General features: G+C 33.3%; 1 protein-coding gene across 1 annotated transcript; it reads left to right on the forward strand.

Annotated features, from left to right (window-relative positions):
* The first annotated feature begins 1,953 nt into the window (after positions 1 to 1,953).
* On the forward strand, positions 1,954 to 8,830 carry LOC107903946 (protein VAC14 homolog). The gene is made up of 20 exons (XM_016830174.2): positions 1,954 to 2,273; positions 2,390 to 2,503; positions 2,618 to 2,683; positions 3,257 to 3,346; positions 3,440 to 3,559; positions 3,653 to 3,681; positions 3,797 to 3,939; positions 4,018 to 4,112; positions 4,352 to 4,438; positions 4,642 to 4,749; positions 4,874 to 4,965; positions 5,136 to 5,217; positions 5,393 to 5,458; positions 5,794 to 5,909; positions 6,083 to 6,203; positions 6,413 to 6,574; positions 6,705 to 6,833; positions 7,372 to 7,440; positions 7,677 to 7,964; positions 8,426 to 8,830. Exons 1-20 carry the CDS (start codon positions 2,184 to 2,186, stop codon positions 8,438 to 8,440), a joined length of 2,082 nt encoding a protein of 693 aa, XP_016685663.1. The 5' UTR covers positions 1,954 to 2,183; the 3' UTR covers positions 8,441 to 8,830.
* Positions 8,831 to 15,950: the final 7,120 nt, after the last annotated feature.

Consider the following 15,950-nt stretch of genomic DNA (forward strand, 5'->3'; position numbering starts at 1 on the left):
GAAAATTAAAAAAAGTTCATATCATTTGCCAAATGTTGGTCATACGTTGATTTTTTATGCTGTCTCATAAAAATAATACTATTAGTATATTAGATTAATTTGTATAATGTTTGACAAGTTTAGGTATAAAATTAGACAAAAAATAATAATCTTAGGTACCAAATTAAGAAAAAAAATATCAAGTTCAGATGCAAATTGGACCCCAAAAAACTTAAGTACCAAATTAAAACAAGTGTCAAATTTGAATACCAAATATTATATTAAGCCAAAAAATATTACAACCTTACATAATATTTTTTAATTGAGATCTTTTATTTCTCCTTTTTATTTTTTTATTTTTTTCTCCTCACTCTTTTTTTTTTTAATTTTAAAGATGACTAACTTCCTTTTTTTAGCCCGAGATACTTCGTTGAATTCTTTAATTAAGCAAAAAAATATAATATAATTGATATTGTTAATTACTATAACAAATGATAAATTTGATTACCTATCTTACCTTGAAGGGAATAACTTATATTCGGACAATCCTAAAAATTAAGGTTTCTAGGTACTAATAAAATTTAGTCACATCATCAAAATTTAAAGATATTAAATTATTATTACATGCCCATTTATATTTAATTTACTCTCCAATTCTACTTTTTTTAAATAAAAACATAAGTAATTAAAATAAAAAATTAAATAACATAAAAAATTTAAAATTTACACAATTCTTATTATTGAAGATTTAATACAATATAATTTTTACTTTAAAAAATGTATAACATGAAATAGAAAACAATTTAAAATGGAAAAAAGAAAGAAAAATATCCAATTGGTTTGAAAAAAATAAAAAATATTAAATTTTAGAAAAAAATGATTAAAATTGTAAAAGAAGGAAAGATGTTTGTTTATAATTTTAAAAACTAAAATTTTTAAGTAATTTAATTAAAGTTAAATTAAGTTGGAGAAAATAATAGATAGAGATGAATGTATAATAATATTTTGTTATTTTTAAAATTTAATGGCGTGGTACTATTTTATTGATACCTAAAAACTATACCTTTTGGAATGATCCTAATATAATTTATTTCCTTATTTAAAATTTAGGGAGGGTAAGAGGTAAGTCACCATTAAAAATGTGTTTGGACGAAAATTTTAAATTTTTTCAAAATTTTAAAATGTTAGTATTTTAGAACACTAATTTAGAATTTAGTAGTTCAAAATGTTAGCATTTGTAATTACTTTGGATAAATAATTGTTTTAGAAAATAATAGATTATTGAAATTTTATAAGTTAAAAATAATTATAAAAAAGTAATACTTATGTTAAAAATAAATAATATAAAAAATATTTAATATGAATGTGATTAGACCTGTCCATGGGCCGGGCGGCCCGGCCCAGCCTGACGGCCCGCCTAAAATATGGGAGGATTCGGGTAAAAATATAAGCCCGAAATATGGGCTTGGGTAAAAAAACGAGGTTCGTTTAAAAAATGGGCCGGGCTCGGGCTCAACTTTTTTGGCCCGAGCTCGGCCCGGCCCGGCCCGAATACAATAAATATATATATTTTTTATTTTTATTTTTTAATTTTAAAATACTTTAAAAATATTTTTATTTTTAAAATATTTTTTTGTGTTTATTAAAAATTGGGCCGGGCCGGGCTCGGGCTTATTATTTTTTCTCGGGCCGGGCCTAAGAGTCGGGCTGAAATTTTTTTTTGGGCCCGGCCCGAACCCGGCTCGGCCAGGCCCATGGACAGGTCTAAATGTGATCATATTTGTAAAAGGTTATAAATAGTTTTTATGTTATAGTGAAATTTTGAAATAAAATTATGTGAAATTTTGAATTTAAAAAAGGACATTAAATGATTGAAATGCTTTTTTGAAATTAATCGTGAATTTACTTTTAAAATTTTTAAAAAATTGAAAAAAAAAGGTATTTTACCAAAAAATTAATAAGGAAATTAGAATATCATATCGTATTGACTTTTGTAATGTTTCTTCTTTAAACTATTCGTTTCTAGTTTCTACTCAATTTCACCAGATCTTAATTACCTCGATTTTTCATTTTCCGTTCCCGAAAGGAAAACATCAAACCCTAAAAAGACCAAAAGGGATGTTCAGGTTCGAATTTGAAAAGATCAGGAAACGAATTTGATTTCATCGAAGGAAAAACTTTTTGTTTTTTTATTAATTTCTGTTATGGCCGACGCGTTCTCCGTGATTCCTGCCTCCGTCCTTCGTAATCTCTCCGACAAGCTGTACGAGAAGCGCAAGAATGCGGCCCTAGAGGTTATTTCTCCTTTTTTTTTAATTTTTTACTTTTTGAATTTTCATGGAATTTGATATCGAGGTCTGTTTTTTAATGATTGAATTGCTTACTCTTTTGTCACCATAATCTTGTGTAGATTGAAGGAATTGTGAAACAGCTGGCTTCATCGGGAGATCACGAGAAGATATCGGCGGTGATCAAGTTATTAGCTACTGAATTTACCGGCTCACCACAAGCCAATCACCGTAAGGTTGGTGCATGATGAATAATTTTCAAAATTTTGAACCTTTTCGTGAGAATTTTTTTTTTATCTATTCAATTTGAATTTTGGCTTAGATTTGTTTAAGTTGTTGCGTATATGCAGGGAGGATTGATAGGTTTAGCTGCCGCCACTGTTGGGTTGAGTTCCGAAGCTGCCCAACATCTTGAGGTAAGAATCAGTTGTCTTTAAATGCTGTCTATTAACATGTTTAAACCTTATGACTACTAAGGGTAATATTTACCATGGATTCGTCATTTAAGAACCAAGATTTCTGTTTTAAGGTTTAAAGATTTGTGCCTTATGCTTCTAATGTTTTAGTATTGTTAATGTGTGTATGTCTTTGTCTATGAATAAGAAAGCAACTGCTGTAGGCATACATTTGGTGTGCCTTATTAACTGTTACCTGACATAAGCTATCGGCTATTCCATTGTAGATTTAATGAACTTTATATTTTTGACCTGGTGACCTCTCTGATCTCTGGTAGGGGTTGAGATTTTATATGCTTTTGCAGTTAAGAGTGGATTAGCATTACTTCAGATTATACTCCTTCCCAAAGAGAATAGAAAGGAAAAATGGAATATTGTTGCCTGTTGTGATCGCCGATGTTTATGTTTTCCTGTTTTAGATAAGGCAGTTCTTTTCTCAGCTGTTGTTGTTGTTGTTGTTGTTTAAACACTTCTTTTTCTCCTTTTCTTTTGTTATTGTTTAGTGATTTATTTGCTTTCTATGCAATCTCCCAGCAAATTGTGCCACCAGTGCTTAGTTCTTTTTCTGACCAAGATAGCAGAGTTCGTTATTATGCTTGTGAAGCTCTATATAACATTGCAAAGGTGAAAGGAGATTGTGTTTCTGTTTTTTTTTTTGCTACAACTTCTTGTTTCTTGACTAATATTGAATTGGAAATGCTTTTTTCTGCCTTACAGGTTGTCCGAGGAGATTTTATTATATTCTTTAATAAGATATTTGATGCTTTATGCAAGCTTTCTGCTGATTCAGATGCCAACGTACAGAGTGCTGCTCACCTTTTAGATAGGCTTGTGAAGGTTAGTGAATGCCCCCTCATCTAAACGTTGGCAACTTAATAATTATGTGAAATATGGAAATTTATTGCTCTTCTATTTTACAATGTGAAACAGGACATTGTTACTGAAAGTGATCAGTTCAGGTTTGCTTTATTTGCTTCTAGTTTCACTCCATGAATATTGTTATATTTAGAGGTCTCGTTTTAATTTTCTGGGAACCATGTTGATAATGTTGTCATATGGTTGTTTTCTCCTCAGTATTGAAGAATTTATACCATTGTTGAGAGAGCGCATGAATGTCCTAAACCCCTATGTCCGTCAGTTTTTGGTTGGATGGATAACTGTACTGGATAGTGTTCCAGACATTGACATGTTGGGTTTCCTCCCTGATTTTCTTGATGGTAATAAAGTTTTGGTCTTTTAAAATAATATGCTACTCTCTATGAGGAGTGATTAAATTAGCTCTTGATAACTTTCAGGTTTGTTTAATATGTTAAGTGATTCTAGTCGTGAAATACGGCAGCAAGCTGATTCAGCACTTTCAGAGTTTCTCCTAGAGATTAAGAACTCTCCAGTAAGACTTCCTCAAAGAACTTGTTCTTTTAACTGTGGATCAGCTCCATGGTCACTTTTCTTGAAGTTTCTTATGCCAAGATTGTCTTTTTACAAATGTTTATATGAATAACATGATTGGTAACTTATTTAGTAAAGAAATTTATGGCTTTATTGTGCATCATTTATGAAAGTTTCTCATAAAAAGAATATGTTTTTTTCATTTGTAATTTTCTGACTCGAGCAGTGCTACTCTTGAAGTCTGTAGATTATGGTCGCATGGCTGAAATATTGGTGCAAAGGGCAGCCGCTCTTGATGAATTCACTCGATTAACAGCCATCACTTGGGTAAGTGGAATTGGACTTAATCTTGCCCTAGAAAGGAGGACCCTATCAGAAAAGAGGAGAAGAATCTGAAAACAGATTCTGCCCGTCAATATGTTTGTCCAGACTATGATAATCTTGACTTTTCTTGCTGTTCATAGACTTACTATTCCGTCTGGTACATTCATTTTTCATAGACAGTATCAAATTTGATTGTCATTGTACAGATAAATGAGTTCGTAAAACTTGGTGGAGACCAGCTTTTTCCCTACTATGCTGACATACTGGGAGCCATTCTCCCTTGCATATCTGATAAAGAAGAGAAAATTAGAGTGGTAAGTTTATTTCTTCTGCAGTCTCCTTAATGCATCTTAATTATCTGCAATTGCTTATAGAAACTCATGTGTAGTTGTTTTCTTTCTGTCATTTTATGTGTTTGTCTTAATATTCTCATACTAGGTTGCTCGTGAAACCAATGAAGCACTTCGTTCAATTGAGGCTAATCCAACAGAAAACTTTGATGTGGGTGGCATTCTCTCCATTGCGAGGAGGTATAGTCTTTGTTACCTGGGAAAAATGCTAGGTTTAGAATGTATCTGGCAGTTTGCACTTCTATGGAAATATATTGCATTTCTGAATTATGAAGAGCTATGGAAAAGTGCTTAAAATGATGTTTTCTAATACTGCTGAAATAGTTTCACTTTACAATGATTTTGATCAGGCAACTGGATAGTGAGTGGGAGGCTACCAGAATTGAAGCATTGCACTGGATATCAACCCTTTTAAACAGACATCGTGCTGAGGTGAGGAAGCACTTATTTTGAATTTATGTGCATCTAGTAGATGCAAAGTATAAGGTCATGGTCTATATTAGCACTCGTGTTCTTTTAGTTTTTGTAGTTGCTTGTTATTCAGTTGAATTTTCTGATGCTAGTGTTTCTCCAATAAAAATGATGTTAAAATTTTCACCTGAAATAGGTCCTGTGTTTTCTAAACGACATATTTGACACCCTGTTGAAAGCTCTATCTGACTCTTCTGATGAGGTAAAGTTATGCTCCTGCTTATGTGTTTCTGATTTGATTGTTTCATCAAGGGTTTTTGCTTCTATTTTTGTTTTGCTATTCTGTTTAGCATCATTATAATTACAATAGGATGTGCCCTTTATGTATTATCTTATTTCTTGAGTGGAACTGTTATTGGAACTTCTAGTTAACTTTCGCTAATATAGTCATTTTCCCAAGAGCCTAGAAAGAGTTTTGCTTTTGCAAAGAGGACTTCTACTCCCATTGTCTATTAAAATGTTTCTTTGTACTGTTAACCTAAAACTGCTCTTGTTTGTGTATACTAATTTTATCTTGCATTTGGATTTCTGCACCAGGTGGTGCTCCTGGTTCTTGACATTCACGCTTGCATTGCACAAGATCCCCCACATTTCCGCCAACTTGTTGTTTTTCTGGTGCATAATTTCCGGATTGATCATTCTCTTCTGGAGAGGTGATTCTAGGACCCTCAAGCCCCAAATTTTCTTATTTGAAATTATTATTGTTTTGAACTGTTTTACTGAGCTGAGCACTCATATAGATTACATGGCCAACTTGCTCTGCTTATTTTAATTTTATACATATGTCTCACCTTTTCTTTTGCAAATCATCCTCCTGTTTTCTTAGGCGTGGCGCTTTAATAATCCGTAGACTTTGTGTTCTCCTGGATGCTGAAAGGGTTTATCGTGAGCTATCCACCATACTAGAGGGAGAAGCAGACCTAGATTTTGCCTGCGTTATGGTTCAGGTTCTGTCATGTAGTTAAAAAGCTTATCTAATGGAATAGTTTTCTCTTTGGTTATAAGTAATAACATGAAGCAACTCCATTAACTTTAAATATGTGATAACCATGACATTGTCATTGAAGTTACTGTTTTTTTTTCAAATCTTTGTTCATTTAGTAGAATGGTATTTCCATTAGGTAGTCATTTAAAATTTTCGTCGCTTGTGATTCAGGCTTTGAATTTAATTCTACTCACTTCTTCTGAGCTATCTGAGCTTCGGGAACTTTTGAAACAGTCACTTGTTAATGCTGCTGGAAAAGATTTATTTGTTTCTTTGTATGCATCATGGTGCCATTCACCCATGGCAATCATTAGTCTCTGTTTATTAGCTCAGGTAAGATTCCGTAACTCCTTTAAATGGATAGCCAGTCTTTCAATTTTCATGTGTGATGGCTGAGGGAAGAGGTGTGGTGTTGCACCATATACTTTCATGATGATTAATCTATTATTTATTTGCATGTTAGACGTACCAACATGCATGTGCTGTGATTCAGTCCCTGGTTGAGGAAGATATTAATGCCAAATTCTTGGTCCAGCTTGATAAGTTGATTCGCTTGCTCGAAACTCCAGTCTTCGCTTATCTAAGATTGCAGGTGCTTAGACAAATACTAACAACTTGCCTTACAATTGTTTTAATAGCTTTAATTGGGGATTGTATCACCTGATATGTTCTTTTAGCTTTTGGTTCACTTTTGATATTTGCTTATATTTCAGCAAGTCTTAAGCAGTATTTTTTATTCATGTTCGATTGCAATTTTATGTTGTTTGCCATAATATATATGTTTACTCGTATGGTAATGTCTAAAAATTTTCCTTACCTCTACCATTTTATGATGGGATGTTATGCCATTGATGTGCATTATGAAGCCTTCCTTTTTGAAAAGGTTATGCATCCGCAATTTCAGTGACTGGTTATCAATCTTTTATATGATAGTTGCATATATCCAGGAACTCGAAAATTAGGCCTTGCTAATCATTTTACTGTGACAAAATATGTGAGCTTTAGTGATTTTATTGGTTGTCATTGTAGTTGCAATTTTGTAATACATATTTGGTTTAGATTTCCATTTTCCTTGTTTCTCTTTGGAATTTAAAAAACCTGTTATGTGGCTGATATTTTCTGATTTCCAGCTTCTTGAACCCAGACAATACATATGGTTGCTGAAAGCATTATATGGTCTTTTGATGCTGCTTCCACAGGTATGTCTTTGCTACTTTCTTTATAGGTACCTCTCCTAATCCTACTATAAGAAACACGGGTTTAAACTTTATCTTCATCCAAACGGGTCAATGTTTTCTTTTACTCCCAATGTTAAGTGTTGGATGTTTTAAAGGGGACATCTCTTGTGCCTTCTTACCCATTACAGACTGATACATACACAACGTGCATTATTTTTTCATTGTTAAATTGTACTGAACTTTTTATTTAACTGCAGCAAAGTTCTGCATTCAAGGTTTTGCGAAGACGTTTAAAAACTGTGCCATCATACTCTTTCGATGGTGGTAATCTCAAACGAGCAGCTTCAGGCAACCCTTACTCTCAAATTTTACATCATAGTGGATCACAAATTACCGAGGATGGTGATATAGACCAAGATAATAGGAATTTACAGAATGGAATTAACTTTGCTTCATTGCAACAGTTTAAGCAAATGCAGCAACAACACCATATGCTTGCAAAATCACGAGCACAATCACGAAACAGTTCCACTTCATTTTTGAAGGTGTAAGCTGCTTGTTCAGAGTCTTGTTTTTCATTGTCTTGCGTCATTATTTTAATTATTTTGTTAGATATCTGGCCATTTGTTGTCAATTAGGTTAAAGAAGAGCGGGATGACTGCAAATTATCTTTATGTTTCACCTTGTCTTATCATCTCTTTTCACCTTTGAAAAACTTGTCTACTATGTTACTCTGATTTGAAGGCAAAACATCAGATAAAGTATTTGTCTGACATAGATATGTTCAAGTGAGTATTGGATATGGGTTTATGCCCGATATAAATATGCTCATAGTTTTCCAAGTTTTTTAATATAGTTGGAAGACCATACTCCCCTACCTGTCTGCATATGTACTGGACATGGATACTTCAAAGAAAACAGAGACTCGGAGTAGCATAGTTTGTCTGATACTTTTATGGTTTTCCACTATATGCATATCAACTTATCATCACTCTTTTGTATCCAGGAGGGCCCAAAGTAGAACCCTTACAACCTTCAACATTAGGCACAAACAAGCCTCCATTATCATCTAGGGAGGGCCGGGGCAATTGTAGATTTAATTGCTGTCGTTACTGCCAATTGATAATTCAAGTTCAATCATACTACAATCCTCGGGTAAGATATGGTATAGTTTGTAAAATTGTACATCCATAGTAGTTTGTTTTCTATATTAAACCTCATGGAGTTTGGGATGGTGAAAATCCGGTTTCAAGTATAAGTGTGCGGGTTTTCCAAGTATTTTTTTTTCCTTTTTTTCCCCTTTACGAACATGATATACCCATGTGGTTGAGTTATTTTTTTTTATTGAAAACCACATGGATTAGAGTTAGATAATTTTAATAAAGTTTACTAAAATGCAACTCTTTTTTTCCCCCTTTGAATCTGTTTGTGTTCTCGTAGCCATCCTTCTATAACAATGGAATAGCTAATGTACAAATAAATTGATCTTTTGGTGAAACTATGCATGTATCCGTTTTATTGGATGCATAATTTGATTCTATATCTTGGTTTCTTGTCTATTGCTTCTGAAGTTTCTCAATTTGTACATTTTTCTTGAAAGTTGTACAGGGATATTGAATCTGCTCAGAGGGTGATAAGAACTAGTTGAATCTGGAACTTGGAGCTTAGTTTGTGTCATTAATCTTACATCATATAGAAAAGGAAAGGTTTTTGAGAATATAAGCGGGTGCGTTTCACATTCTATCAAATCGTTTTTCTTTGGAAGAGTGTAATGGATTCATAGTAATTTGTTGTGGAGTGTTCTTTTGTTAAGGTGAGGATATGTTACAATATAGTAAAATGGAGTGTTGTCAAGAGATGGTGGAGAGGAAGATTGGAGCAGATTCTGAAAAACAAGTTCAGTGGTAGAAAAAGTGAAAGTTACGGTGGTGGTTGTGATTGTTTAAAGAAAATTGTAGAGAGAATTTAGAATAAGTCCTCAAATGGAACGTTCTATCCTTCATTTATGTCCCTCTTAATGAGGTTATGAAAGGGAGATTATTAAAGAAGGGGTGAATGTTCCGTAAATAATAGGTGGTGGTGGAAGTAAGAGAGGTTACATGAACGTGGATAATGGGAGAGAAGTTATATAGGTAGTGGATATAGTGATTGTTATATGGAGGTTACACAGACGACATATTTTGGCAAGGATGCTTTGCGTGAATGCATTCTTTGTTTAACGAGAGGAGAAGCATTTGTTTTCCAAAGAAAAGTTAATAAGCTAACTTGTTCGTATTTAGAGTCAGTTTAGCATAGCTTTTCAGAAGCACTTTTGGGACAAAAAGCACTTTTGAGATAAGAGGATTGCTAAATAAGCTGTTTTTGAGTTTTTCAAGTGTTTTGGAAAATAATTTTTTTGGCCAAAAGCAGAAGTAGAAAATTTTAGTTTTTGTTCAAAAGTGCTTTATGACCTAAATGCAGTTTTGAAAAGCATTGCAAAACTAACTCTTAAGCTTTCAAGCTATGCTTTTTTAGATGGAATGGTGTTTTAAGGTTAACTTCCATAGTTTTCGCAATAGAAGTTCCCGAAGTGAAACAAGTTAAAAAGTGTTGGTGAGAGAGATTCTGGAAATAGAAATTATGAGGATTGAAAATATTGGTACAACTAAAAATTAAGGATTGCGGAACTTTGAAACTTTAAAGTTAGTGAGAGAGAAACTGGTAGAAAAACTGTGTTTACGAGAGCAGAGGCGGACCCTAATTAATGGTGGTTTAGGGGGCCTTGGCCTTCTCAAAATTTTGGGACTTTTTTATTGCTCTCTTGAAATTTTTAGTAAATTTTAATTAATCTCCAAAAATTTTGGAAATTTTCATTTTTTCTTTGGAGATTTTAGAAAATTTTGATTAGGTCCTTTAGAAATTTTGAAAATTTTTATTTATCTCAAAATTTCAAAATTCTTTGATCTTTTTATAAAATTCTTATTGAACTCTTAGAAGTTTAAATATTTTATGAGATCCCAAAACTTAATCTTAAGATCTGCAATTGTATTAGAGTGAGATTGGATTCTTTCCTTGTTGAATTTGATACACTAGAAATCTGGGGTATGGTCATGATAAACTAAATAACGATCGATTTACGAAATAAGAATAAAATAAGCGCAACCACATGAATAAGTATTTATGCGTCTCTGCTATACGGTTGCAGAAGGTATCTACTTGTCTATTTTATATGTTAATTTGATTGTTGATTATCATTTTAATAGTTTTTATTTTAAAGAAAGCTTTTATATTTATTTACCTTCAAAGTTAGATCTGTGGTTAGCGGGATGAAAGCTAGCAAGAGCTAGTAAAATTTGAAGTTAGCGGAATGTAAAGATAGAGGGATTCCAAGAGCAAGATGGAAGCTAACAAGATACAAGCTATCGGAAGTTAGGGCGATCCAATAGCTCATTCTCAATAGAGATGACTACCAAGTCAACCATTTAAAGAAAAAAAAAAAGATTACTACCAAGCTGAAAAGTGTTTTCGAGATTTTTACTGCTAATAGCTTGTCTATTATAATCCTAGAAGACCTTTCATATTGTCGTAAAATTTGCAAGACATGCCCATTAAATCATTATACCAAATTTATTTGTATATATACTTTTAAATATGTTATTGAACAGATAGAAACTTGCGCAGGATATAACGCTAGGCATGCCATATTTCTAATCGTCATGTAAATACCTGTCGTTTCAATATTATTATACCATGAGATTGAAACACAATAAGTTTTCCATATATATATAATATAACTCGGAAACATAAAATTTAAAAATCTTAAAAAGATTTGTGATAAAATGTCAGTTTACTTGAATAATAATTTCTAACAATACCCTGAATTATAGTGCTTTTCACTTAAGTAGTTGTTAACGTGTGGAATCAACGAGGAACTGAGGGAGATGAAGCAGTTCACTTTGATGGGGCGGAGAGTTGTGGTACTTAGGGATGAAAGGAAGGGTTCAGAGAGGGAACAATGTTTTAAAATTTTTCTGTGTTAGACTATCTATTTAGTGTTGTGAGTAAGCTTACATACGAAAGACAAGGGGTACCACATGTTTACATCCCATCGGCAATAAAATCAAATCTTATCTTTTTGTAGGGGCGGGGATGTGACCTTCTAAGTTGATGATGTAATGCCTTAAGATGACCAAGTAATCAATAAGATCAATGTTTCATGTGTTCCTATGGGAGTAGCTTTGTGCCAAGGTCTTTTGAGTTGTTGAGTTGCCTGATATCTAATATCCACTTGGTGTGAGATTTGCATAGCAAGGACAGGTGTAGGGCTACGAGGTTTGCCTTGTTTGGAAATGTGTAAGGCTCGTGGAGGTGGTAAAATAATTGTCCCTTAGATGAGGGAGGTTATAAACTGAGTGCTCTAAGCTTGCGAAATAATTAGGTCCGTTGGCAACATTTGGGACTCATGACTTATAAAATTTATGATTTGAATTTTTTAAAATTTTAGGTTTAAAATTTAGGATTATTATTTAAGGTAGACCCTAAAATTAAATAGGTAAAAAGAAGTTATGAATGCATGATTTAAAATGATGACGTTTCTGTTGAGTGATTGAGTTGATCAAAATGGTGATACAAGATCAGTAATGGTGATGCAAGAAAATTATGTGTCTTTTTGGGAATGGCTAGTTTGTGCAATATGTTGAGAATTGTGCGCAAGTGTTGCGTATGTTTGCTTATTTTGTCACGCATTAAGGGCAAATGAAAGGTTGCTCTTTCTTTATAAATAGGCAGAGTTAGGTGTTATCTTCACTTACTTTTACTTTATGGCTTTCTGTTTGTTTTTCTACTTGAATATTTTCTGAAGTCTTTGTTATTTCTTCTAAGTTTGCACTTGTGTTCCACTTGTTCTATTCTACAATTTTTTTCAAGGTTTACCTTTAATTGATCTAGCTTTGAAGTTGGTAGTATTTTCCCATATTTTTTAGTTTCTTTTGCTTGTGTTTCATTCTTTTCAAATCATTGTTCGAAACCGACGGCACACAAAAGGCCTTATGACGTCCCTATTGGAAGTGGTGAATTCAAATATACTACTACCATGGAGGATATGTGGCATCTACTTGAATGCAGGGAGATTGAATGTTTTTCTAACTTCAAATACAAGTTTTCAATCCCCAAAAGGAAACATCGTTTAAGCGAAGTGGGTTTGAAAGAGGATGATTCACTGTACTTTTTGGTATTGCTATTGTACTTGAGGTAGGTTTTCATTTGTCACTACATCCTTTCTTTTTGTAATTTATAAATTCTTACGGGGTTGCACCGGGTCAACTGATGGGGACTTTTTGGTGGGCTTTGTTTGCTCTTTTTTATATATATTGTCGCCAAAAGGGAAAAGAACATTTAGTTGATATGTTTAGAAGAGATTTTATATATATATTTAAGGGCGAAGCAAAAAAAAATTTAGGAGGCCGAAATTAAATTGTAATTTATATGATAGTAAAAATGCAATTTCACCATTTTAATAGCCTATATCTTTATAATTTTTAAAGGATTAAATCAAAATTTTATCATATTTAGGGGGCTTAAATGAAAATTTTCCATTTTTGGGGCCTTGCTAGCCCCTAGCTACGCACATGTATATATTGTCTCCTACTGGTGAAGTTTATCATAAGATCTTTATGATGCGGACAACTAGCAAAGGCATGACAACGATGCTAGACAACCTCTGAAATAATATGCATTTAGTGAGAGAAAATTACATTAAAGTTCAACAATTATGCAGAGGTGGATTTCCATTCCCAATTTCCTGGTACGAGCCTAGCAATGATCAAAATACATTGAAACCCATTTTGGAGACCAATTCGGAGATGCACTTGTATTAACGCTTATGCGAAGGTTCACTGATAAAGGTGGAAGACACTAATAGCTTGTACCATATATGGAAATATTGCCTGATGAGGAGGAGCCCAAATATAATGGGACAAAACAAACATTAACATAATTGGTAGCAACCTATTGGATGATGTCAAACCATGCAACAAGGCGTGGCCTCATGGCATGTGGGATGTTGGCAATGTTTTACTAGGTTTGTAGCAGGAACTTAAGGATTTTTTATGAGATGCCCATTGTCTTGAGTGAAAATAGGATTATAGGAGTAAACAGAAGGTAGAGGTACATAAAGAATCTGAAGAAACAAAAAGACCAACACTACAACTTCAGAGAATGACAGTTGTAGTTGGCGAAAGCTCCTATGGTAGAGGTTCTAAAGACGCTGGATCTCACACATGACCTGAGACAGACTCTGTTGCTGAAGGTATTATATGAACTTTTTCTACTTTATTATGATTTTCTTGTGCATGCTACTTACTTTTTGTACAAGCGAGCGTATTTATTGCGAAGAAAAGAAATTATGAATTTATATAATGGAAAAATATGGGGGTATGGCAAAGGTTCAACCTATGAATGTTTGTTTGAGGGATCTTCTTCTGGATGTGTTGCTTCTATGCGATGCTAACTTCTCTTTTGGTACCAATTCTGGTGTGTGTAAAGATGATAAGGGGGTTGCGCGCAGACCAAGATCGAGTTGTCAAGTCACGGGAAACTCCTACGAAAACTCTAAATGTTTGGATCTGAAACGAAACATTAAAACTTAATTAGAACCAATTAGATCTGGAAACTAAAAATCCCCAAATCAATAAAGAACGGCCAAGAATCAAAACACTTATGAATAGATGTGCTTGGAAGCCAAGAACACGAAATTAAGCCCCAAGATTAACTTCCAATCAGCCGAATCTATCAAAGAACAAAAAACAGTAAATAAATTAAAATAGATTACGAAATCAATTGAAACTAATTCTAGGGATTGGACGGCAAGAAAAGATGGGTTTTTGTGAAATAAAAAACGTTTCTTTATGTCCAAGGAAGGGTCGAATCAGATCTTGGAGTTTTGGAAAGGCTGAAATGCAACAAGAACAACAAACAAATTAGCTAATAAAAATCGACACAAGCAGAAATTTAAAAGAAATTGAACAGCAAGAAGATAAAGATAAAGATAAAGTCCTAAGAAGCCTTGAAATCGATAAAGATTTCACAACTCCCTTCAAACGGCTCTATTCTCCCCTCCAAAGAATATCAATGGCAAGAAGAAGGCTGAAGATGGCTCCCACAATCAAAAGATTGTTAAAACAACTTCTAAAGAAAACTCAAGAGAGAATTCTTGGAGAAAAACTCAAGGAGAATTCTGCACTTAAACAAATCTAAAATTTTTAATATATTTGAGAAGTATAATGTGTATAAGGGTGGCTGGCCAAGCCATACATATAGGCCTTCTAACTATTTTCCTAGTCCTAATAGGAAAACTAAAAAAAAAACCTAATTTTTTTTTACTTTCAAGGGAATTTCGTCCAAGGCCTTTAATGGGCCTCTTTGGGCTGAATTTTTACATAGAAATTTATTTATAAAGTCTAAAAATTAAAACTAAGTATTTAAAGAATTAAAATTTTACAAATTGGGCCACTTTGACAATTTGGCCTGATTTTCAACTAAGTCTGATTTAAATTTCAGGATTGGGCTTGGAACATCTTATTGGGCCATGTCTTCAAGAACTTGGGCTTGTAATCCGTTCTCTCCCAAAATTGGCTTGTTAATGCTCGTAACTGAGATCCAATGCACCTTAGTTGCAAGATTCGGTTTCTTGGACCAAGATTTCCAAGATTTGAAATCTTGATTTTCTTGATTCTTGAAATCGCTCAAAACAGTAAAATTGGACCAAGATTCGGTTTCTTGATTTTCTTGAAAACAAGAAAGTGAATCTTGATTTTCTTTTTCTTTCGTATACGTATCTAAGGCCTTTGTGACTCGTATCAAAAGATTTATAATCTTTGTTGACTTGATGTTTCATACGTAAGTAACTTGGTTATTTTGCAGAAAGTGACATCGAAGGAGGATGAAGAAAGATGATTGAAACTGATGATAGTGGAACTAGTAGAGGCGGTGTAAGGGAGACTCTGCTGGGAAACGTGCCCATATTGTAGTAAACATGTAATTTTTTTCTATGTTTTTGAACGATGAATAAATAAATTTAACATTTTACTGTTATGTCTTTTATATTTTTATCTTTCATATTTTGTATGCATAGTAAAATTGTGATAAACAAATATTAGCTCATTAATTGTCTAAGTTCAAACTAATGATAAGTGACAATGTAAGAACATTTACATTGCAAGAAAGATAACTTATTTCAGTAGGTAATCTAAATGAGTCCGTAATCCTGTAAAAGTATCAAAGTGAGCATTTGATTCAAATATTCAGGAGGATTATTATGTCATCTACAATTCCAATTGAGGAGATGGCTAGTCTTGGTTATTGGAACAGTTGACTCCACGGGTAGAGACATAGATGTATTGATTGAAGAATGATACAATGGACTGGACCCAAGATGAATTAATTCTGAAACCATTTGTGAATTAATTCATTGGTGACGTTCATGGTGTGGTTTACCTAAATCATGACTTAGTCACTGACCATACGTATGTAATTCATGTGCTTTGATATAAGTG

The sequence above is a fragment of the Gossypium hirsutum genome, chromosome D05 (assembly GCF_007990345.1).
Source record: "Gossypium hirsutum isolate 1008001.06 chromosome D05, Gossypium_hirsutum_v2.1, whole genome shotgun sequence".
Lineage (NCBI taxonomy): Eukaryota > Viridiplantae > Streptophyta > Magnoliopsida > Malvales > Malvaceae > Gossypium > Gossypium hirsutum.

Bases quoted from the DNA above. Each gene is read 5' to 3' on its own strand.
- LOC107903946 (XM_016830174.2), top strand. From the start codon at position 2,184: ATGGCCGACGCGTTCTCCGTGATTCCTGCCTCCGTCCTTCGTAATCTC. The intron at 4,966-5,135 runs GTATAGTCTTTG...GATTTTGATCAG, and splicing joins ATTCTCTCCATTGCGAGGAG to GCAACTGGATAGTGAGTGGG. The intron at 6,834-7,371 runs GTGCTTAGACAA...TCTGATTTCCAG, and splicing joins TCGCTTATCTAAGATTGCAG to CTTCTTGAACCCAGACAATA.